The 23,766-nt window shown below is 32.9% G+C and overlaps 5 protein-coding genes across 8 annotated transcripts; 3 read left to right on the plus strand and 2 right to left on the minus strand.

The window, feature by feature from the left end:
* Positions 1-2,337: 2,337 nt before the first annotated feature.
* Positions 2,338-5,738, plus strand: LOC130649132 (alpha-(1,6)-fucosyltransferase-like). 3 transcript variants are annotated; one of them, XM_057455352.1, is made up of 3 exons: positions 2,338-2,458; positions 2,734-3,481; positions 3,639-5,738. In XM_057455352.1, the coding sequence occupies exons 2-3, from the start codon at positions 2,926-2,928 to the stop codon at positions 3,989-3,991; spliced, it is 909 nt and encodes a 302-aa protein (XP_057311335.1). In that variant the 5' UTR covers positions 2,338-2,458; positions 2,734-2,925; the 3' UTR covers positions 3,992-5,738. The 3 variants fall into 3 exon arrangements, with proteins under 3 accessions (XP_057311335.1, XP_057311333.1, XP_057311334.1); XM_057455350.1 differs by lacking the exon at positions 2,338-2,458 and having other exon boundaries at positions 2,470-3,481; XM_057455351.1 differs by lacking the exon at positions 2,338-2,458 and having other exon boundaries at positions 2,470-3,481; positions 3,642-5,738.
* A 2,408-nt stretch (positions 5,739-8,146) lies between these two features.
* On the plus strand, positions 8,147-10,918 carry LOC130649133 (uncharacterized). 2 transcript variants are annotated; one of them, XM_057455354.1, is made up of 2 exons: positions 8,147-9,466; positions 9,627-10,918. In XM_057455354.1, exons 1-2 carry the CDS (start codon positions 8,629-8,631, stop codon positions 9,974-9,976), a joined length of 1,188 nt encoding a protein of 395 aa, XP_057311337.1. In that variant the 5' UTR covers positions 8,147-8,628; the 3' UTR covers positions 9,977-10,918. The 2 variants fall into 2 exon arrangements, with proteins under 2 accessions (XP_057311337.1, XP_057311336.1); XM_057455353.1 differs by having other exon boundaries at positions 9,624-10,915.
* A 3,682-nt stretch (positions 10,919-14,600) lies between these two features.
* LOC130648852 (ATP-dependent DNA helicase RecQ-like) lies at positions 14,601-21,438 on the minus strand. The gene is made up of 2 exons (XM_057454960.1): positions 20,833-21,438; positions 14,601-20,563 (listed from the first exon to the last, which is right to left on the minus strand). Exons 1-2 carry the CDS (start codon positions 21,420-21,422, stop codon positions 19,696-19,698), a joined length of 1,458 nt encoding a protein of 485 aa, XP_057310943.1. The 5' UTR covers positions 21,423-21,438; the 3' UTR covers positions 14,601-19,695.
* Positions 16,186-19,226, plus strand: LOC130648626 (uncharacterized). The gene is made up of 3 exons (XM_057454682.1): positions 16,186-16,221; positions 16,446-17,402; positions 17,589-19,226. Exons 1-3 carry the CDS (start codon positions 16,186-16,188, stop codon positions 19,224-19,226), a joined length of 2,631 nt encoding a protein of 876 aa, XP_057310665.1.
* Positions 21,439-22,103: 665 nt separating the features above from the next.
* Positions 22,104-23,354, minus strand: LOC130648854 (uncharacterized). The gene is made up of 2 exons (XM_057454961.1): positions 22,956-23,354; positions 22,104-22,847 (listed from the first exon to the last, which is right to left on the minus strand). The coding sequence occupies exons 1-2, from the start codon at positions 23,221-23,223 to the stop codon at positions 22,105-22,107; spliced, it is 1,011 nt and encodes a 336-aa protein (XP_057310944.1). The 5' UTR covers positions 23,224-23,354; the 3' UTR covers position 22,104.
* Between the last annotated feature and the right edge of the window lie 412 nt (positions 23,355-23,766).

Consider the following 23,766-nt stretch of genomic DNA (forward strand, 5'->3'; position numbering starts at 1 on the left):
CTAAAGAGAACAGCCTTGATGCTGTTCTTGCTATAGTTTTAGTAGCTATAGGAGCTACTTAAAATAGCATTAAAAGAAAAATTACATCACAATTTTTAGCCTCAACACATGCAGGACATTTCATTGTTCATCAAGTTACCCCTCAAGTTGTGGATAATTAAAAAGATTTCTTTATACAAGAACAATGGAAAAATTTTCATGAGGATTACTTTCGCATTATGAGTTAAAGTCCTATAACTTCAGTAAAATTTAAAATAATGATTTGAAACCTATATTATATGCTTTTGAATCAGTTTGATGAGATGAAGCCAAAAATTTTATTCGCTACTACCATAGTTCCTAAATTTATCCATTTTCAGAGACGCTGATAAACTGTTTTTGACAATTTTGTACAAAGATATACATGTACAGAAAACATTAAAAGTGATTTTCAGGATTAAAATAAGTCACAGTTAAAATTTGTCCTAGGTTTAGAACCAAATACTTTATCCAAAAAGTGAGAATGTGCTTCTAAAGCACAGTGCTAAATATTCAATCTTAATTTTATGCCGTATAAATACTGTTAAAAATTTATTTTTGTTGTACGCCTAGATCTACAGCACTGCTTTTTTCTTGTGACAACATATTTGACCAACATACAATGTCTGCATACCTAGCTACAATCATGGACAAAAATATTGAGGCGAAGGCAGTTTTTTACTCATTATCCAAATATGAAAAAAAAACTGTCAATGCTCTGTAGCCTGCAGGCTGCAAAGTCGCTACTTTTGCACGCACGTAGGCCAAGCAGACAGCGTTGAAAAGTTGCTAGTTACATTTACCGAAATAATTCACGTCGGAGACCACGAAGGACCCGTAATTCGTAAAAAATGGCCATGCTGACGTCAGCAACAATTAGCACATTTTAAGAATTTGGAATATACCAAATAACCTAAGTCCTAAGTGCACTCTGAACACAATTTTAGAATGTGTGAGTCTTAAGTAGAAATAGCGTACGCAATTACTTGTTGTGACGAAATTCGAAAGTAGCTGTCTTGTCCCAACATACTATGACCACGATTGTAGCTACTCATACTCGAGTCATGACTTTTCATTGTTATGGGAAGATAGTAAAAGAAAATAAGCAAAGGTCCAAAATAGCTAGCTATCTTTGTTTAAAGTGACAGAATACTATAAAAAATCTTTTATGTAGTTAGTTACAGAAACATAATGTATATAGCTACTTGTACTTAATTATTTAATAAAAAAATGTGCCCCTGGAGTGCTGGCATGGTACTATGTAGCTCAAAATTACAAAATAAGTGATCATCCCTCATCATCAGACATCAGAAAGGAGTTTCTGTTCTTTGATTCTCATTTTGGGGTGCCTGAAAATCTTGTGAATCCAATTTGAGATAATTGTTCAAAACTTCATCTTCTTTCGCACTACTCATGACATTTCTATGCATTGCCTTCAGTTCCAATTCATGATTACTTAGCGTTCAGTTGTGTCGCTTACAAGTTTCAGCTCTAGCCAATACGATGGACAGCGTCGAGGAACCTTGGGTAGTTTTGAAAAAAATGTGGTTCTGCCTTATGAGTTTCAGATTTTTAATGCTGCTATTAGCATATTTTGGCCCTCGAGTGCCACCCTCTGTATATATAAGAAAACATTGTCTTTAAAGACTCGACTTTGAATTATCCGACTTTTTAGCATGGTTTATCCCCGCCTCAAATTGCAGCTTCATAATTTTCTCCCAACTGCATGCTTCGTAGCTTAAGTTCAGCCATTGTTCGTCGAATAAATTAACATATCACGTATGATGCTTGGGCATAATCTGGTCATATATTGATCAAAAACGCTCAACAATACCAGGGTAATTTTTATCTCATCATTTACAAGCATGATCCAAAGTTTTGGACCTCAGTTTGATACTGAAAAAAAATTTTATGTTAGATTTGATTTTTGGTGGAACAAAAGTGTTACCTTAAGATATATTTGGATATTTATGTTGAACTTTCTTAGACAGTTTGATAAATATATTTGGTCTATTAAATTTTCAATCTTATACATGAAAAGAAGGCCTTGAAAAATGTTTAGCTGACATACATTAAAAATGCCCAGTTCTTTTCTCAATGGCCTAGAATTGGATTACTTGTTATGTCGTAATATAATCCCACTGGCATGTTTTTGCTGAATGTGTGTTTTTTTAATCTTTTTATATTAGTTTTTTCCCATGCAACGTATGCAGAATTTAAATAGCAGTGTATAAAGGAAAAATATATGCTTCTTATGCAGTTTTTATTCAAAGCGAAACGAGCTTTATCTAAGATTCGTAAGCGTTTAGAAACTTTTTCCTTAATTAATTTAATACGTTCTCTCTAAGCTAAATTTTCGTCCAGGGAGTACTCCAAGAAATTTAATCAAATATTCTCTTCTTATGTTCACACAATCAATAAAGCCACACAATCAATTCAGGTAACCTAAGAGGGAAGTCATCTTTTTTACTAAGTATAGGAAAAAAGGTATATCTGCTCTTAATCAGCACTTTAAGCTCTTTACAATAGAGGCAACGAATAAACGAATTTCTGATAAATCATCAACAGTCGGCGGCAGAGTTATACTTTTTATCGTCTCGAAAGCTCTTATTTGGTTGCAATCAAATGATGGAGATAAGGCCAGTATTAAGAGTTGTAGCGTTAATGTCATTTCTTTTATATATGTACGTGCTAACATTGTTTACCTTTCAACAGACATCGTATGAACATTTTACTTCGGAGATACGAGAAGAGCTGTTACAATTGGAAAACCGTTCTAAGTATGTTCAAAGTGACTACAATATCCGAAAAGTGAAAGTAGAGGAAGATAAAGACGCGCTGACAGAGTTGTTATCTGTTCCGTTTATCTTGGATCCAAAATTGAGAACAATTCAATATGTTCATGATATGGTTTATGAAACGTTAGATCAGCTTCAAAATGAAGAAAACTGTGAAGAAAAGAAAATAATTCGATGCACATACTCTGGTGATGGTGATTTTGCATCTATAATGAAAAAATATGCGATATGTTTACAGATTGCATTTGCGACGAAACGTATGTATTTCATTGATTATGAACCCAAATACAATAATTTAGGCTGGTTTACTGAACTTGAATCGACGAAATGCAGATTCTTGAAACACAAGCTTTCATCTATTGAAAATAAATGCAATTTTAACGACGCAAGATGCAAAGAGTCCGTCTTACAAGTAAACAATTCATATAAACTATTACAACTAACAGATTTTAAAAATTTATCCAGTTCAAGATACATACATGGTATGATGTCAAAGAAAATGGAAGAGGATTTGAGAGAGTCAGGTGTTAAAAATCCAATCCTTTGGTTCACATCCCAGTTCTACGGTTACATGTTAAGACCAAGTAAAGTTTTTAAAAAGAGATTTAATTATCTGATGAGATTCGTTAACATTCAAAAACCAGCAGTTGGGTTTGCAGTACAAGGTAGTAACAAAACTCTTTTTTATATTCTGGTCAATTTAGGAATGTCTTTATTTAGTTTTTACAGAAAAAATTAAAATTCGTTTGAGATTAAATTTATGGAAGGAAATTCAGGACTCGACGTTTACTTCATTTAACCAATTTATTTATTTTTTACTAGAAGGGGATGTATCTACGCAGGTAGCAGCGTTGAAAGTACAAACATCATTATTGACAACCGCAAGGGATATCTATGTGGCTGGTAAAAAAAAGGTGTTCATTGAAAGACTGTTGAACCAAAATGAAACCCGTTTTCATGTTAAAAGAATACCGGAACTTAAGTCGTACAGTATTAAGGAGTACCGCGATAATACAGACACAAAAAGCATGAGAGCTTTGGTAGATTTATATATTTTGCTGCAGTGTGATCAAATCATATTATCATCACAGACGAGTTTTGGAAAGCTAGTACTAGCGCTGAAAAGAGCGGTTTATCCTTACCATACAAACCACGTAATCGATCTTGCAATATAAAACTACTTTAACTATCTATATGTTTTATGTACTAGTAGGGAGGGGCAGACTTAATTTTTTGCACAAGTTAACTGTAATTTATTTGTAAATGTTAACTTAAAACATAGAGATATCTCTATGCTTCGAATACACCTTTCCCGAATTTCATAAATTATAATAATTATGACGTCATCCAAAATTTTATAATGATTCTGTGCTCTTCAAATAAGGATATTCAGATAGAATATCAAACTATCATGATAAAAATGAAGTTTTTAGGATTCTGGTTGGATTCTATTTTAATTTGAAAAAAATAATTATTTTGAAAACAAGGCTATTCTTAGAAACCTCGGCTATATAAGGGGTTTAACCGTAATTTCAGTTTGCAATTGTGGCACTTAACGAACAGTAATAATTACGATATTAGGTAATTTGTTCCACCTTTTGCTAAGGAACTTAGGGATAAGAATCATTTTTGATATCGACCTTTTTAAGGCGTGAGTATACGAAAAAAAATGTTTTTTTTTTGAAAATTTTTTTTTTCAGGGATTAGATAGAAAAGGATCTGCACTTTAAAATGGTGCAAAAATATTTTTAAAAAAATGTATTTAGGATAGATTATTATCCCCCCAAAATTTTTTTTTCATAAATTACTTTTTATGAGTTTTCTGACAATTAGAGGTTAAAAATTGTGAAAAAAATTTTAATACTAAATAACTCCAAAAGTAAAAAACATTAAGAAAAAAATAACAAAGCGTTTTTAGATCAATGTCTTGTGATCACAAAAAAGCAAACAGTAAACTTGAGAAATTAGTCGTTTTGTAAAAAAGATCGCATTTGTAGGAGAGGGGTCATTTTTTTTTCGTGTCTATTAAACCTTCAAACTTTATTTTTTTTTTCTTTATAATTTTTATAGCATTATATAGGTAATCATATAGGCTTTCTAAAAATATATACATTAATATATCAAAATAAAGTTTTGGTGAATTAAAAGCATTTCAAAATATCACACCTTTTTTGTATACTCACGCCTTAATTGAGTTTGACATAATTAGGAAATACGGAAAGGTCTATTATAACCAAGTTCAAAAAAAAAGTTTTTTTTTTCTTGACATAAAGGGGCTGCCCCAAAAAGTGTCCCTAAAACCTCTTTCCGACCCTTTTAAAATTAATCCTTTCTTTCTCTTTTATTTGACTAGAATTAATATTTATTAATGTTTAGAACTTAAGGCTATTTCTGTCTAAGTGTTACGATATTGTATTTATTCCAAAAATGTGACTTACATTCCAAAAGTCACAGACAGACCAAAGTTGATTTTAGAGTAAGCAAATACCGAAAAAATTTACATTCGCTAACGCTCTGAGTGTTTAATTGCGTACATAACATTATTATCTAGTTGTTAAAGTTACATTTTCGGCATCACTTTGATTTATCAAATTATAATTTCTTCCCAATTATCCTGATTAGCATCTACCTTTAGAAAATAGCACAGAAGGAATAATGCAATCATAAAAATAATTACGGAATAAAAGGTATTGATCTTTCTTAATTAACAGATTAAAATTACTAAAGAGGCGCTTGTTTGGATTATTATTATAAGATACAGTCAATACAACCGAAACGTCGCAAAGGTTTGTACTAATTAATTTTTTATTTTATGATATGTAACAATTATACTTTTTTTCAGCATTGGCTGAGGCCGGATTTGCATATTTATTTGGGACATTATAAACTTGTTAGCTAGCTACATACACATTTTAAAAGACATGGCTGTTGTTTTTTCTTGTTTCAACAGTGTAACTTTTTCTAATTTTTTTATATCTGCATTGCTAACGTCAGCAAAAAATCTAAACCAACCTATATTTTCATTATCCTTTACCTGAGTGGACTTCACTGCGGGATTTAGCGACTAGTCTTATATAATTCCCTTGAATGAGTGAGCAAATGAGTCCACCGCACTAAAATCATGGGCCACTTTCTTATGGCTCATGCATTGTCTCCCCAAAGGGTGGCGTTACGATAAAAATAACTAAAATTAAAAAAATTGCCAAACAGGGGTTTATTTTTTAGAAGCCGTACAGGGTCGTTATGGTTGAAATAATGAAACTCTTGCTTTACCATGTGCACGCCGTATTTCACCGAAACAAGTTGTTTATCAACTGAAAAAATAAAACTGAAGCGAAGAAAATTGTTTCTTTTTCAAATTAATCCTGAAAAAAGTTACTTCAAACAAGCATGTCAATGTTTACTCATCACGTGGTTAGCCTAAGTGCTTACTTTTTGTTCTATAATCTCAATTTTTGTGATCTGGGACAAAGGTTGCTTACTTTGATAAAAAAAATATATGGCATTCGAATATGAAGTTAATTGAAATCTAAAATGTAAAAAGCAAACTGTTGTAGTCGAGCGAGTATAAAAAATTAATGTTGTTGTCAGAAATATTTTTTTAAAAGAAAAAAAAAACGTACGATGATATAATATAAGAAAAAGAATTGATTGTATGTATTATGTATGCATCAGAAAATTGTATACATTTTTAATCCGTTCTTTTTGGGATAAGACGAAGTTTAGTAATCGAAGTAAAACACTGATTTGGCTTTTTATACAGAGATCGCTAGCTAGCGACCTACTGAGAAAGCGAAAGAAAGCAGGTGTGTTGTTTAGATTATTTGGTAGGGAAATGACTTTAGGTGTATAACAATTTTTAGCCGTTTTAACTTTCGGGGCTAAATTGTCCCTAAAGCATCAAGTTTCTTGTTGTGTCGTGAGCTGGAAAATATTTTCTTTAAGCAGTTTTTTATAAGAATGTATGGATCAGAAGTTAAGAATATCCTGAAAATATGTCTAAGCTTGACTGCTTTTTTTTGAAATATGAACATTTGTATGACGCACAGAGTTAATTAGAAGTTTCCTTTTTCATTGAATATAAAACAGACTGAAACAATGGGTGTTCACAGTGTCCATAATATATCTGTTCCGTATATAGATTTCACAGACGATGTGATGTTATGTCACTTACCTGGCTTGCTTAAAACACCACGGCCTAAAAAGACTGATAGGACCTTGATGTACAGGGTATTCCCTTCTGACACAGTTTTATGCCCACTCCAATGTACCAAAGCCTACGTGTTAAAAAGAGACCAATTGATATCTAAAGAAATTGCTCCGCTTTTTGTAACTTTTAGGAAACCTCATTATGCTGCCTCTAAGGATACATTATGAAGATGGACACGGTATCTATCATACATCTTGAAACATGATTCTTTACCCAAGTGTTCTCATTCACAAATTTGTTACTCAATATCGCAGTAATATGATGTGATGATGGTACAAACAGGACTTGCCTATTGAGCTTTACAGGAATCGATTTTTTCGCTTACCCAGTGTTGCATCCTTACTTTTGTTATATACTGTAGTGAATTGGGTATCTTGTTATTTTATTTATGTTTTTTGACAATAATTTAATGAAAGAAAAAATATATTATTGATATCTTTTTTACAGTAAATGTTCTCTACAATGATTTTTTTTAATGTGACATCAACCTCTAAATGCAAGTATTTCTGTTACCCCTTACGATAGAACATTTGCACAAAAGCGTAGATAGTTAAAAACTTTCTTATTTCAGCTGCCAGAAAGTCAAAACAACCTTCTAGCAGTTGTGAGTGCTTAAACCGTCCCATTTTTTTGTTTTGTAAATTAGACATGACATAAATAACATCAGTTTTTAGTAAATACCAGTGATTATTTTTTCACACTTCGTAATATTGGAACACATATCAGAAAAATCGCACTAATTACATCCAATTATGAATAAAATAGCTTACTGAAAATAAGTTCATCACAGTTGGTATTTTCTAAAGCGGATCACGAGAGAAAAAAATCCCATTGTATTTCAACTAGAAATAAAAAATGATTTCCAACGATATGTGACAACATGAAGATTACATTCATTACAAATGTTTTCGAAATATTCAATGATGGAATTTGCAGTTAAAAATATAACAGTTGTCCAATTGACATAAAATAATATGCACAATCACATTCAGCATATAAAATGATATATAATATGTACAGTTTTTCTTTTTCTTTTTCCACCTGCCAAACAATTGGCTGTCACATCAACAGGTTGGATTGTTTAGTGGAATATCAATAACCCAAAACCCAACAGGCGGGATAGTATTTTTAGGGTTAGGATCTATGTAATGAAGACAACAGGTATATAAATTTTTGACAACAAATTATTTTGTGTGTTTTTTTTGCCTTGCTGACCTCAGCAAAAATTTTAAACCATTATATCTCCTTAGGCGTTCGTTGAGAACATATTATCCTATACATTATTTTTATCTTTGTTTCAACAACCTATACATATTATAAGCAACGGATGAACTAAATATAGCCAATATTTTTTTTGTATTTGTACTGCTAACGTCAGCAATAAACTAAATAAATAAACTAAACTAAATAAACTTATTTTTTCATTGTCCTTTTGCCTAAGTGCAATTCTCCCAAGGGTTTATCGATTAAATTATAGCCAATTTAACTACATCGTACAAATAAAAATTACGAAAGCATGTAAATAGGACGCGTTGGAAATCAACGGTTGGTATAAGAGTTAGACCTTTATCGTTTTGGAAACTCTCATTTGGTTGCAATCAAATGATGGAGATAAGGCCAGTATTAAGAGTTGTAGCGTTAATGTCACTTCTTTTATATATGTACGTGCTAACATTGTTTACCTTTCAACAGACATCGTATGAACATTTTACTTCGGAGATACGAGAAGAGCTGTTACAATTGGAAAACCGTTCTAAGTATGTTCAAAGTCACTACAATATCCGAAAAGTGAAAGTAGAGGAAGATAAAGACGCGCTGACAGAGTTGTTATCTGTTCCGTTTATCTTGGATCCAAAATTGAGAACAATTCAATATGTTCATGATATGGTTTATGAAACGTTAGATCAGCTTCAAAATGAAGAAAACTGTGAAGAAAAGAAAATAATTCGATGCACATACTCTGGTGATGGTGATTTTGCATCTATAATGAAAAAATATGCGATATGTTTACAGATTGCATTTGCGACGAAACGTATGTATTTCATTGATTATGAACCCAAATACAATAATTTAGGCTGGTTTACTGAACTTGAATCGACGAAATGCAGATTCTTGAAACACAAGCTTTCATCTATTGAAAATAAATGCAATTTTAACGACGCAAGATGCAAAGAGTCCGTCTTACAAGTAAACAATTCATATAAACTATTACAACTAACAGATTTTAAAAATTTATCCAGTTCAAGATACATACATGGTATGATGTCAAAGAAAATGGAAGAGGATTTGAGAGAGTCAGGTGTTAAAAATCCAATCCTTTGGTTCACATCCCAGTTCTACGGTTACATGTTAAGACCAAGTAAAGTTTTTAAAAAGAGATTTAATTATCTGATGAGATTCGTTAACATTCAAAAACCAGCAGTTGGGTTTGCAGTACAAGGTAGTAACAAAACTCTTTTTTATATTCTGGTCAATTTAGGAATGTCTTTATTTAGTTTTTACAGAAAAAATTAAAATTCGTTTGAGATTAAATTTATGGAAGGAAATTCAGGACTCGACGTTTACTTCATTTAACCAATTTATTTATTTTTTACTAGAAGGGGATGTATCTACGCAGGTAGCAGCGTTGAAAGTACAAACATCATTATTGACAACCGCAAGGGATATCTATGTGGCTGGTAAAAAAAAGGTGTTCATTGAAAGACTGTTGAACCAAAATGAAACCCGTTTTCATGTTAAAAGAATACCGGAGCTTAAGTTGTACAGTATTGAGGAGTACCGTGATAATACAGACACAAAAAGCATGAGAGCTTTGGTAGATTTATATTTTTTGCTGCAGTGTGATCAAATCATATTATCATCACAGACGAGTTTTGGAAAGCTAGTACTAGCGCTGAAAAGAGCGGTTTATCCTTACGACACAAACCACGTAATCGATCTTGCAATATAAAACTACTTTAACTATCTATATGTTTTATGTACTAGTATAAAAAGGCAAGTGTGGAGGAGAGTGAGGGGAAGATTTAATTTATTGCACGAATTAACTGTAACTTATTTGTAAAAGTTAACTTCAATTTATTTATTTTAAAATGTGACTTACATTCCAAAAGTGACAGACAGATCAAAATTGATTTCAAAGTAAGCAAATAGCGAAAAAATAGCGAAATTGCGTACATAACATTCTTATCTAGTTTTTTACGTCACTACTTCAATTTTCGACTTCACTTTGAACTTATCAAATTATGATTTCATCCCAATTATCCTGATTATGATGATATACCTTTAGAGAATAACTCTGAGGTGATAATTGCGTACGTAACATTCTTATCTAGTTGCTTACGCCACCACTTGAATTTTCGGCATTACTTTGAACTTATCAAATTATGATTTCTTCTCAATTATCCTGATTAGGATGATGTACCTTTAGAGAATAACTCTGAGGTGTTTAATTTCGCACATAACATTCTTATCTAGTTGTTTACGCCACCACTTGAATTTTCTGGCATCACTTTGAACTTATCAAATTAAGATTTCTTTCCATTTATACACTTGTGTTATTTTCTAAAGGTATATCATCCTAATCAGAATAACTAATAATGCAACCATAACAAAAAATAACAAAATAAAAGTTGTTCATATTATTTTAATCCAGTGCTCGCTGTCCTTTTTATTTTTTTATACTGCATTTCACTTGTCTCGCTACAGCGGTTACCATTTTTCGTGACAAACAGACGTATATGGGTATTATTATACACAAAAAAAAATTCACGGGTTTGGCCGTCCTTTATATTTACCGGTCGCAACAAAATGGATGAAAATATATATTGCATTTGATATTCGTGTTTCCGCAACATCATTTTCTAACTCAGCGTGGGGTCCGTGCAGAGCAGATAGATAGATAGATAGATAGATAGATAGATAGATAGATAGATAGATAGATAGATAGATAGATAGATAGATAGATAGATAGATAGATAGATAGATAGATAGATAGATAGATAGATAGATAGATAGATAGATAGATAGATAGATAGATAGATAGATAGATAGATAGATAGATAGATAGATAGATAGATAGATAGATAGATAGATAGATAGATAGATAGATAGATAGATAGATAGATAGATAGATAGATAGATAGATAGATAGATAGATAGATAGATAGATAGATAGATAGATAGATAGATAGATAGATAGATAGATAGATAGATAGATAGATAGATAGATAGATAGATAGATAGATAGATAGATAGATAGATAGATAGATAGATAGATAGATAGATAGATAGATAGATAGATAGATAGATAGATAGATAGATAGATAGATAGATAGATTATTTCCGGGAGGGGCCATGGCGTAGATGGAGAGTCCTAGAGTATTTAATGCTCATTTTGAGCTACGCAGACCCAATTAGAGCCCGCACTCTACTAGACAACTCCCGGCAACATCCAACGGCCCACACAGTGTGCCATCTTCCCAATTTCAGACAGAGTACGAGAGCTATAACCACTAATCTAAAGTGTTGTACTAGTTATTAAAAGTGTGGCGTTAGTAGAAAATGCTCAGCAAAATAGATGACTTGCCAATGTTTACAAAATTTAAAACGTTTGAGGTTTTTTCGCACATGCACAAACATTTCTGAAAAAAATATTCGCTTAAAATTAGTAAAAATTTTTTAAGAAGAATTAGAAGAATGCATTTACAATTTAATTCCAGTTTCACTTGGATCTTATACTACTCAAAAATCTTCATTACCAGCCATTTTACTTCTTGTGATTTCTTCTCAAAATAAAATCAAAACATTTACGACATGCGGAAAGTGGTCTATATAAGGTATATGTGTTGTAACCCAATTGCGAGTTTGATCCAAGTAGGCAAAATGATGTACTTGGGTTAAACTATGTCTTAAATGCCTACTTGGTTCGTACGGCGAATTATTTTTTTGCAAGTTGTGTCGCAGACCTCGTTTTGTTGTAACAATATGGCGAAAATGGAGGCGCTTAAATTGGTTCAATATCTTATTTGGGTTACAACATATATATATTTATTCTTTTTCAAATTTGAACATGAAATTAAAGCACAAATAATTATTTTATAATTTAATTCCTCTTACAGAAGTGGTTGTGCCATTATTTGAATTTTTTTAAATTAAAATTTAAAAGAACAGAACTTTAATGAAAAAGTACAAAAAAAATAAAAATTAGAAAATCTCAGCATACAGTTGAATTGTGGCAAGACAGCTAATATTTTTGTCTTATGATTTTTGGATATAGGCATTTTTCCTTAAACATTTGTATCTCATGGTAAGAGCAACCATGGCATGATCTATGCTGTTCTGGGGTTAAAAATACGGTATTTTATTTTTTGAAGAAATAACCGATCAAAAGTGTAAACAAACCAGAAAAGTAAATATAAAATTGTCCACGAGTCAAATTCAAAGTATAATTAATGTTGTAGATATAGGTGTGTATAGATATAATCACCTGCTTCATTAATTAAATATATTATGATCCAGAGCTGAGGGAGAGTTTATTAATCCATAGGGATAAACCAGTTTTGAATAGAAATATTGCATCTGTTCAATTATTCATATTTGTTGATCAATATATCGTATAATAATTGTATCGTTCGATCGTAATGTATTTAAAATAGTGTTTTACGAAATAGTGTTTGTAAAATGACTTGATAATGGCCGTACACGGCCATGTCGTCTAAATAAACGACCATCCTTATGTATATCCTCGTCAGAACTCAATTTTCATTAATTTTGTAAAAATTCATGGTGCTGACACTAGTCCAAAATATATGGCTAGAACTTGTACAGATTACCTTACCATAAAAAGCGCAATAGTATGATCTTCGTGTCTGTTTTCTAAGGCTTTAGCTAAGTAGAAAGTGAACTCATTCGCTGACATACAAGCACCTTGAGGTGGTCCTGTGTCTGTTTTAAAGAATGTAGTGGTATGATTTCCAAATTTTACTGCTAAATCCACTTGGATAAGTTTATAGACAAGAATTGAAAGCTTTACTCATATCATGCATGACTATGTGAACACTTTCGGATTACGATGTAATTGTTCGATCTACCACTAGTTTAGCTGCAAAGACATGTTCAGTTGTACTTCTGCGTTTACGATGTTATCATCAAGTTTGATCCCAATTCTCTCGATTAAACATATGGCAAGTATGTTTCGTATGCTTGAAAGAAGGATGATAGGTCTCAAATTTTGAGGTAGACCTTTCGGTTTACTAGGTTTTTATAATGCACATAATATACCTTGCACAATTTTTTTTGAGTTCATCACCTGTTTCAGCCGTTTTATTATAACTTAAAGCAATGCGTTGATGTGTTTTATCAGGTGCGTATTTTAGTAGCTCGACTGTTATTTCGTCACATCCTGGAGTTTTATTACTTTTCATTTTATTTGTAGCCTTCCTTATTTCTTCTGTTGTGAAAGGAATTATCATTTTCGCCGGCCTAATAATTGGAAGCGGTTGGGTATTTTTATAGAACTGATATTTGAAATACTTTGATATAATTTCTGCTTGTTGCTTTTCATTGGCGGTTAGCCCTGATTCCATCTAAATGGGTAAGGTTTGTTTTGGTGTTAGTTTTTAAAGTTCTCTAACTGCTTCAGAAATTTTTCTAGAGTCATTTGGTGTATTCTCTAGATCTTTCAGGGTTGACTAACTTTTCCTTTTGTATATATTTTATGATGTTATGTATTTTCGTCAGTATTTCATTTTTTTCTTTTCGTTATGCCTTACTTTGATGTTATCATTTGCGGAGTTTCGATCTATGCGAAAATTGAAGACCCAGTTTGCATAAATAATCTCATTTGCATAATATATCTTTTAGAAGTCTCCCTATTTTGAAATGCTGATAAGGAGTTTAAGTTTTTTGAGGACGCGACAGAACGTTTTCAACCATCCATTTTGCCCATTAAAAATAGTTCACTAAAGAACTGTTGAGAATGTGAGTTTACAGTACAAACTGCCTCTTTCCCTGTCCTTTCTTGTACGCTTTTAAGGTTTTAAGTTTTTTACATCCGGATAGGATCTAAAAGGTTCCATCCCGATGAAAGGGGACAAAATTGGAAAATAAATGAGATCTTAAAGCCTTTAATGACAGGCTATATTTCCCAGTCCTTAAAAATGTTTGAGGCTGCCTATTAAGGATACACTTGGTATTTCTCCCTGAAACACACTCTTTACATCTGGATAAACCATGGATGAACATAACAATTACTGTTGGAAAGTTATCTTAACTGTTGCAAATATTAACCCCATACCCGAATTCATATGTTTATATGGTGAGAAATAATCACTCGACAAAGCTGTGTCTGGAAATTTTTCAATGGTGTTTTGAATCTTCGAATTCCAAAGACCTATTCAATCTAATTTAAGCCTTTTTTCTAAAAAAGAATCATTTCGTGTTATCCGGAAGATACTTCTGCTCGCACGATTCCTCTTTTGGTTTCGAACAGTAAGTGTATGGTCCCTGTAAGTAAGTGTAGCCAGTGTTTTTTTTTGAGACCCTCATGTAACACTTCGCAGACAAAACAAGTAACATGTGTGTGAAAATATATTACCAAATGACTAAGATTTTAAAGGGAAAAAATATAGCTGTACGACACGAAACAAGACATACAAAAAGTTTACAACACATTCGACAACTACTTTCATTCATCACTTTGAGCATTGAGGCAGCAGAAAGATCTCTAGCTTCGTACCTTGGTCAAATTACTGGTTAGGAATGAAACCTACAACCTTGACGTTCTACCAACTGAGCTTTCAGTGAGGCCCAAGACAGTAAGCTGCCAGATCAACTGCTTTTTGTGCTCATTCAGACTAATGAGAGTGGTCTTCTGAACATTACAAACAAAAAGTACAACCACGATTGCTTCCCTTTAAGTATACAAAAGTATACAATATATGTGAAATGTTTTAAACTGGGAGGTATCCAAAGGGACAGCATCTTCCTGTTATGTCTGCGATGTTGTACAGGTTACATCTAACAAAGCAACACGTTTTGCAAGCTTTCTTTCAATGCTGTCGGTGTGAACTCCAAACTCCCTTCAACTGTGTTCAATTTAGTAACGGATTTTTGAAGGAAATTGCGGACAGTAGCCTAAAAAAAGAATAAAAACGTAAAATATAAAATTAAAATGAATTTGTCCTCTTCCCAGGCTATTTGTAACTTTAGCCTTAAAGAAAAGCAAGTTATAAAGTTTTGTTTTACGAAAAAAAGTTGTTACGGTGACGCTATGTTTATTTATCTCCGCAATAAAAGTTAGAGAAATTGAAATTATTAACTTGCTTTCATGTTACATTAGCTTTAATACACGAAATTTCATCTTTTCTCCTCATACCGTTTTTCTCTTTACCACTGCGAACCAATTTAACCCTGTTTGGTCCGGGGTTTTTCGAACACACTATGACGGGGGGCGGAATCCGCCCCCCACCCTCAATAACTTTACATAGGCTTGTTTAAATTGAATCAAATTTGCCACACTATAGCACGTCATAAAAGGAACAAAATAGCAGCAATAAATCTTTGCTTGCGTCAGCACAATTACTGTGACGTTATCAGAAGCTTGAAATTTGTTAAAGTTGCCACTATCTGCTTAAAATTTAATTACTTTTGTTCCAGAGCGAATTTTATCATATTGTTTAAAGTTTCTGAAAGCTAAATAAAAGTTATTTAACTTAATTCCCGGTTTTTACATGAATTGCATAAAAAATTGCCAAAAATTTCCCGAAAATCCGTTTTTTCCAATCTTCGGGTAAAATCCGACAAAATCGGTAAATCGGATTAATCACGTGTCCAAATTATGCAAAATGATTCTTCTTAATAAAAAAGTTGTGTTGCAAGTTATAAGTTCCAAGAATAATCCTAACAGGAGTTATTAAATTTTTCCCATTATAAGGATTTCATAGAGATTTTTAGGGGTAGTTTCCAGTAATAGCCAATATCAACCTCGTCCCCAGGACTATTTGCTTCTCAACGGCGCTGCGCTTTCTGATAGTTCTAGCGAAATAGCCCTGGACCAGGCTGGTCACCGTATCGCATCTGATTGGCCCACGGCGTTACCCTAATTATGCAACGCTTTTAGCTGGCGTCAGCAAAAATCCTAAAAGTGATACATAAACAAATATGGCACCGGAAGATATGGCGTCGTTGTTGTTGTTGGTTTTAAATCCTTAAAAAGCATTATTTTTCCTTTTTAATCTCATTTCCTCCACCTTTTTTTAAAGATGTCTTAGCTAAAGTAAGAATTTCTTTCAAATATACGATATTTTTTGTTAAAAAGTAGTCGGTGTTGTTGCTAGCCAGCTAGGTAATGCATTCATAAATATGGCTCGAGAGAGAAGTGAAGTGTTGCAGGTGCTCTTCTTGTTAATCTCTCGTTGCAGAAGATGTTGCCATCTACGCCTAAAAAAGTTTATAAAGGTGGCAAAGGAGTGTGTCGAATTTGTGCTGAAGAAACATCAGCACATCACTTGACCAGAATTTTTTCAAAAAGTGGAAAGGAAAAATCCTTACATCACAAAATATTCAGAACATGTGGATTAAACGTTTCCGAGTTTGAACTATTGCCTACAACAATTTGTTCAAAGTGTGACAGGTTTATCAATAAAATGTTTGACTTCCAGAATAATGTACAACAACAACAAATCCATTTACAACAGCAAACAACAGTAAAAAGATGTGCAGCTTTTTCACCAAACCAGCAGTCAAAACCAAAAAAAATCAACATTAAAAATAAAAATTATCCTGTCCAAAAAAACTGTTTCCAGTCAAAAAAATCTCTAAAATTTACGCCTTTACTAAACATAACAAATGAAACAGACATAAAGTCAAACACAAAAATACTTCCTAAAGAACTTGGCAAAACAAAACAACCTCAAAACGACTTCATTACTGAAGATCAAGAAAAGAAAATTATTACTGCATTACAAACAAGGACAATTGATATTATCATAACTACCATAAAAAATAATTGCCCTAAATTAATTGATGCCATTAAGCAACTTGCTACAGATGAAATAAGCACTGCATGCAAAAACTTATGCAAGAAAAGTGGTGGCTCTGTCTTGTTTGAAAAGAATTGTGACGAAATGATGTTTTTTAAAGAAAGCAATTTATGGTCAGAAGTCACACAATATAATCCATTTTTAATAGACATATTGACGGCTGTAGCAGGCAGAAAACATATTGAGCATGATCTACAGATAAAATTGTGTTTTATTTACTCAATTTTAATGCAGCACAGATGGCATGAATTGTCCTTAATGCAAAGAATAAATACAGTACTTGTTATTGAAGGTGGCTGCAGCAAACAGGTAAAAAATACATGTTTATTGATTAAATAACATAAGTCGTACAAATCTTAAAAATCAGTTAAAAAATGTGACAAACAATACAAAAAAATTTCACACCATGGTTAACTTCCTCTCAAATAAACATCCGTTGGTTAGTTATAAAAATTGTTAAATAGTTGTTTAATAAAATTATTATGCTTTATATTCTATATTTTTATTGCAAATTTGTTTTAGTTACAAAAAAGACTCAACAAAGTTGGCTATTGTTTATCTCCTTCATCAAGGGATACGTTGTTGAAATTAATTGGAGGTAATTTTATGTCAAGTGCAGTACAGATTGTCAAAAGTGGTTTTACGCTACGTGGAACGACTGACAACTGGGATTTGAAAGTTTTAGTTAATTTGAGAAAATCAATCAACAATGAAGACCTTCATCTTCTTGCTTCAAATCTTATAGAAAACAGAATCACATTCAACCACCTCCCTAATGACCACCCCAAGGAAAATTTAAGAACAATTTCCCGTTGTAGGTTCATTCCAAGTAGAGAAGAATGGGAAGAATATACAAAAACATCGGCAATAATCGTTGGAAGGATAATGGCAGATTTTTTTACACAATTTAAATTTTTCAAGAAAGTGTTACCAGAACATATTAATCATGAATACAGTGAAGAAATGAAGAAAAAATCAAAAATTATTAGCATGCCAATCATCAATGCTAATAAAAATAACTATCAAGATTGTGTTGTTGCCCTGAGGACATTTGAATGTTGGATAGCTGAAATATATCATAAAGCAGGTTTGCTTCAAGATAAGCCTGATGTGGATGATACAATCCACATTCCAGAAGGTCCTGCAATGCCTGGACAAACCTATGGTCATGTCGTTCATACAGAGAATGATCCAATGAGGGATATGAAGATTCCCTTCTCTGGAGATCAGCTAACTCGTGTCCGTTTTGCCGGAGCCAAAGATTTGATATCTGGTGCACACACACCGACTGATCGATTAGAGCACTGTGGCCCATTTAAACCAGTAATGTGGCATACAAAGGCTTCATTGCTCCAATATTGTTATGGTGTTTTATTTTCAAATGAATCGACAAATGAACGGGGAACATTAAAATTTTTCAAGGAGAAATATAATCGAAAAGATGCAACCCCTGCTAAAGTATTGAATTCATACGAAAGCAGTGAGGAGTTATTTTTAAGTGTCGGCACGTCATACATAGTCGTTGCAGCAATGAAGTTTTTTGGCATGAAAACCATGACAGATAAACCTACAAAGCATGAATTTCCAAAAAATATTTCACATGCAAGTAATGATAAAAAAGAAGGGTATTTCACACAAGTTACTCAACTTTTTATTCAGGAATACATATTACAAAAACATCAAAATATTCCAGATGATGAGGACTATTTGAAAAACTATTCTCTTTGTATTTCATTTTTGACAGTCTTGGTTCTCCAATTAAAAGATGCAGCAAAAGAAGGTGATGGAGGAAGAAATTTAATAAATCAAAAAATTCTCCTTTCCGTTTTTAGATCACTGGGATCATATAGCAAATATGTCATAGAGATGTTTGTCAGTATAGCCCAAATTGAAGCAATGCTTCCACCTAGACTATCAGAACAATTTAAATGGGGCTTCTTTGTTAATTGGAGGGGAGGAGCTGGCTGTAATATGGAAGAGGATTTGGCACAAGAGATCAGCAACAAATTGAGTAAAAACATTGTACAAAGGATGGGTCCAAATAAAACCCTAGAATCAATCAGTAAGGTATGCAAAGCTGTCAATGGTATAAAGCAGATTGTTGAAAATTATGATCATCTGTTAGGATTCCACAATGTTTCAACACAACATACAACTTGAGATTTGTTGAGTGACGAGAAGGAAATGGTTGAAGATCTGTTAGCAATAAAACCTTTCGATCATATTACAGGACGGTTTCACTATTCATTCCAAAATGTAAAAAGATCTCCATTGAGATATTTAAACGTGGTTGAACATCATGCATGGCTTGAAAAACATAAATCACAACTAGCAATTTAAAAATATATAATGAATGATTAGGTAATATTTTCTGTCAAATTTTCAAAAGCTTTTATATATATGTGTTTATTTATGTATATATAATGTAAATATGTAATATTTGGTTTTAACTATATAGGATGCTGTTGAATAAGTTCATATATTTTCAGAGCTATGTCTTCATCAAATATACCATAGCTAAGAAGATCTTTTTCGGATGTTATTTTATCAATATTATCTATTATTTTAGCATATGTGTTAGCAGTGCATATATCAGCAAACAATGGATCAGCTCTTGTTAATTTATTGATCAATAATTCCAAGTCAGGCAGAAAACTTTTGTCAAAAAAGGGTGTTCTTCTTTTGCTTTTCTACTTTCCAAGGATAGAAATTCACAGTTGCAACAACACAATTCTTGTTTTGTGTGTTTGAAGCCAAAATAATTTTGTAAAAAACTTCTTAAACAAGTTGTCAAGTCACAAAATTCTTTCATATGCTGGTCAACATTTTTTTTATTTGTTGAAATGTCTGAATTATTGTAATACAATATTGCTTCTGCTGGTTGACCACGTTGGGCTGCCCGTCCAATTTCTTGAATGTACGATTCAATGTTGGACGGGGGAGAAATATGTATAATCTTTATGACAAATGGTGTGTTGACACCCATACCAAGTGCTGTAGTGGCAAAAATTATTCTTATTCTAGAGTTTTCACGTTTTATTTCTTCTAAAATAGTTGTTTTCATCAACTTTGTTTGTGGTGAGTGATACTGATTAAAAAGTCGAGAAGATGGATGTTTTTTATGATCAACATATTGATCCTCACCCAAAATTCTTTCAAACAATCTGTATGCATAGCCACAATATTTTAACTTTAAATAAATAAGTGTCATAGGGCAGTTTTGTTTTTTGTGCTTTAACTCTGTTGCGATAGGTAGTAATATATCCTCATATCCTGCTAAACCTTTGCAATTACTCATTCTTATTTCTTTTTTTAAAAAAATGCTTTTACGATTTGGATTTGCAGTAACCACTTTGCAATTTTCTATTTTCAAAGCTTTTTTTAAATTACGTAATTTCGTTGGTGAAGCAGTTGCAGTCAAAGCTAAAATGATACTGTGAGGGAAGAATGCTTGTAAAACTGATAAGTTTTGAAATTCTGTACGAAATTCTTCACCCCTAGATATAACATACAGTAATTCATCAATTTTTTAGCTTAACTGTATTATGGTGATAAATTTATATTATTCAATTATTATAGCTATACATATACATATATTTTGTTTGTGAAACTTTTTCAAATGGATATATAATATATATTAGTTTGTTTATATATATTTAGTTGCTATATTTAAGGCATATATATTATTTTTTATAACAGCTATGTATGTAGATTTTTGTTATGTTATTTTATATACAAAGAAAACTAGCTAGCTAGCTATACTCACCATAATTCCACACAATGCGCCTCGTCTATCACACAAGCCACAACATTTTCCTCATAAATTTTTGATCGTAATATCTTCCTTCCCTGATCTGATAACAGTGACTCTGGATGTGCAAATAAAATTTTACATTTGCCTGCAACAATGCTTTTTGAAATTTTAAAAACAGAATTTGATGCATCATTCAAATCTTCCTCAAACAAGGGTTCGTATCTCTGGCTATTAGCTTGGTCTTCGAGTTGTAAGAAACCACATTCAATGCCTACTTTACTTAAATTTACTAACTGATCTTGAATAATTGATGTTAAAGGAGAGACAACAAGTACAATATTGCCTGCCTTTCGTTCTGGAACAAAGTCGGGTAAAAGTTGATAAATTAACGATTTACCAAACCCAGTAGGCAAAACAGCTATAACGTGGTGTCCTTCTCCTAAATACTCGAAACATTGAACTTGTTTTGGTTTCAGAATAAACGAGGGCAACTTTTCATACTTTTCGAAAACATTATTCAGCCGCTTGAAAACACGTACCACATCTTCCCATTCCATCAGCTTTAGCTTTATTGCTCTGTGTCTTTCAACCAACTTTTTCATGGAATTCACAAGAACGACTTTCCTCTTTCCAATGAAGATTGCAGCTTTTCGCAGGATTTAATACTTTCGGTTCTTCCTGGTTTTACTGAAAGCAACATCTTCACAAAAGATCACTTTGCAGTCGTTTCCATTTCCATCAAAGACATGGTCCAACTTATCTTTGTTTGTTTCTTCTTCAGCCAAGGTTTTAACTTCTCTTGTTGTTCAATTTTCTCCATTGTCTTTTGTTTTGTCTTCTGTTTTTGTTGTGTTTTAATTCTGAATGACACAGATTTTCTTTCCTCTCTTTTGTTCTGTATTTTATTTTTAATGAAGCTGAATCAGTGCTTTTTATCATTGATAATGGACCATTCTTCTATTTTGTTTTTTATTTTAACTTTTAATACAGCTGTTTCAAATGTATTAAACATTTTGTTTCAAGATTGAAGATTTCAAGATTACATCTGTATTTTTCAACACCAACTTGTTACATTGTTATCTACATAAATTCTGCTACAGCATCAAGTAAAAGAAAGTATATTTCTAAGGCTTGCTGAATTGTACTTGGACGTCCATTTGGGTGTCCTTTCATTGCAAGGACTGTGTCTGCAAATTCAATAAACTCAGGCTCGTTGTCTGCAACAGCAATAGCAAATGTAGGATCGTTGAATTCGCTGATGTCACTAATGTCAACAAATTTTTTTTATGATTTGCTATTGTATAGCTCTGGTATAAAATGTAAGGTATCTGGACGTCCGCGTGGTAGGGTTGAACCTCTGCTCGGTGCAATGATATGTTGATTCCAGCGCACCGCCATATCATCTAAATCTTTTCGAATCAAGTGCATGAAACAAAAACGAGCGCATTGAGCAATCAATACATTGCCACCATCCAAATAGCCCATCCCAGAAAGCTCTGCAAAAAACTCTCTCCACCACATTGGTCTATCCTTGGCCAACTGCGACCAAAAACATTCAATCCTTTGATTGTTCGGAGAGGATCCCACGATGAAACTGCCGAGACCAGCATACTCATCCGTGTGATCAGCCCTCATGCATATCTGAATGGCCTCGATTATGCTGTTCTCGGTCCCGTCGTCGCTTCTTATTCTAGTAGGTAGTCTGTTCAACTGGGTTACAGCTTCTAAGAAATAGTTGGCAACAACTTCTGGTCGTTTATTTGTGGGTCCAACTTCGAGCCAAATTAATCGGCGGGAAAACCCGTCAATACAACCGTGTATACTGAAACCGTAGGGCTTCAGTTTGTCATGCCCGTCCAAGTGCCATAAAAAATCTGGCCCAGGTACGCTGTAGATTCGGCGCCTCAACCGTTTCTTTGCGCGACTTTCAACTCCTACTGGATCCAACTCTCTTAAAATTTCCATGACAGATGATCTTCTGGCTGGTATTCCGTTTGCCTTTATGGCCTTCCACAGCTTTCTGTAGCCTAAAAAAAGTAAACAACTGTAATAACAGTTTTCACGCCTGGTAGAAAATGCTTGGGAACTAGACATTAAAAAATTTAAGTCCTGTTCGTATACTCATGCTATAATACCTAGTGACTTTCCACTTCCAGTCAATTCACTTGAAATCGCTTGAATCACTTCCTCTCTGGACTCGTACTGACCAATGCGTCGTCTCAAGCCCATTTTTCTTAAACTTCTTTTCAATGTTGACAAACTTATGTAAATACTGTGATGAATTGCAAGAAAAGATATTATTTCAAGATTTGTCATGTCTTGAGAGAAGTATTGCGATATCAAAGAATCACGATCACTGTTAACACTCACTGAAATGCATGGCAAGTGCGTTGGTATAGGCATTATGGCTTCGAGCTATGCTTTCGAAAGTCCATGCTGTTTCCATTAAAAGAGAAAAAAAGCGCGAAAGAAAATTAATTTTAAAGACCAGATCGATGATATGTAGGCCTGCGATATTTAAAATATTTTTTCGTCCAGTCTATATAAATTTTCTCGCAATATTTGGAAATTCTCGCGCATTGTTGAATATTCTCGCGCAGTGTACAAAAAAATTCTCGCATAGTTTATAAGCTCTCGCGCAGTGTAGTGGAAAATTCTCGCACATTTTAGAATTCTCGCGCAGTGTATAAAAAATTCTCGCACTGTGACCCTTGTGGGCCATCGTAGTAAGGTTATTCTCCTCCACAGGTCTCTCTTTATCTCCTTCTTCTGCTTAGCAATCAACTATTGGCTCAACTTTTCCCGCTCGTTTCACCTAGAATTCAAAGCTTCTGTGTTACGGCAGTGCAAGTTCTTTTTTGTTATATATGAAATTCAAAAGCTACTATTGACATTTTGTCGACTATATTTGTACAAAAAACTGTTACCTTCACTCAATTCTTTTGC

The sequence above is a fragment of the Hydractinia symbiolongicarpus genome, chromosome 7 (assembly GCF_029227915.1).
Source record: "Hydractinia symbiolongicarpus strain clone_291-10 chromosome 7, HSymV2.1, whole genome shotgun sequence".
Taxonomy (NCBI): domain Eukaryota; kingdom Metazoa; phylum Cnidaria; class Hydrozoa; order Anthoathecata; family Hydractiniidae; genus Hydractinia; species Hydractinia symbiolongicarpus.

Excerpts from the sequence above, each read along its gene's own strand:
- LOC130649132 (XM_057455350.1), top strand. The coding sequence starts at position 2,644 with ATGATGGAGATAAGGCCAGTATTAAGAGTTGTAGCGTTAATGTCATTT. Across the intron at positions 3,482-3,638 it reads AGTTGGGTTTGCAGTACAAG|AAGGGGATGTATCTACGCAG; the intron begins GTAGTAACAAAA and ends ATTTTTTACTAG.
- LOC130649133 (XM_057455353.1), top strand. The coding sequence starts at position 8,629 with ATGATGGAGATAAGGCCAGTATTAAGAGTTGTAGCGTTAATGTCACTT. Across the intron at positions 9,467-9,623 it reads AGTTGGGTTTGCAGTACAAG|AAGGGGATGTATCTACGCAG; the intron begins GTAGTAACAAAA and ends ATTTTTTACTAG.
- LOC130648626 (XM_057454682.1), top strand. The coding sequence starts at position 16,186 with ATGGCACCGGAAGATATGGCGTCGTTGTTGTTGTTG. Across the intron at positions 16,222-16,445 it reads TGGCGTCGTTGTTGTTGTTG|AAGATGTTGCCATCTACGCC; the intron begins GTTTTAAATCCT and ends CTCTCGTTGCAG. Across the intron at positions 17,403-17,588 it reads ATACATGTTTATTGATTAAA|TTACAAAAAAGACTCAACAA; the intron begins TAACATAAGTCG and ends AATTTGTTTTAG.
- LOC130648852 (XM_057454960.1), bottom strand. The coding sequence starts at position 21,422 with ATGAAAAAGTTGGTTGAAAGACACAGAGCAATAAAGCTAAAGCTGATG. Across the intron at positions 20,564-20,832 it reads GCGCATTGTGTGGAATTATG|GGGTGAAGAATTTCGTACAG; the intron begins GTGAGTATAGCT and ends TGTTATATCTAG.
- LOC130648854 (XM_057454961.1), bottom strand. The coding sequence starts at position 23,223 with ATGCCTATACCAACGCACTTGCCATGCATTTCAGTGAGTGTTAACAGT. Across the intron at positions 22,848-22,955 it reads TGGAAGTGGAAAGTCACTAG|GCTACAGAAAGCTGTGGAAG; the intron begins GTATTATAGCAT and ends TACTTTTTTTAG.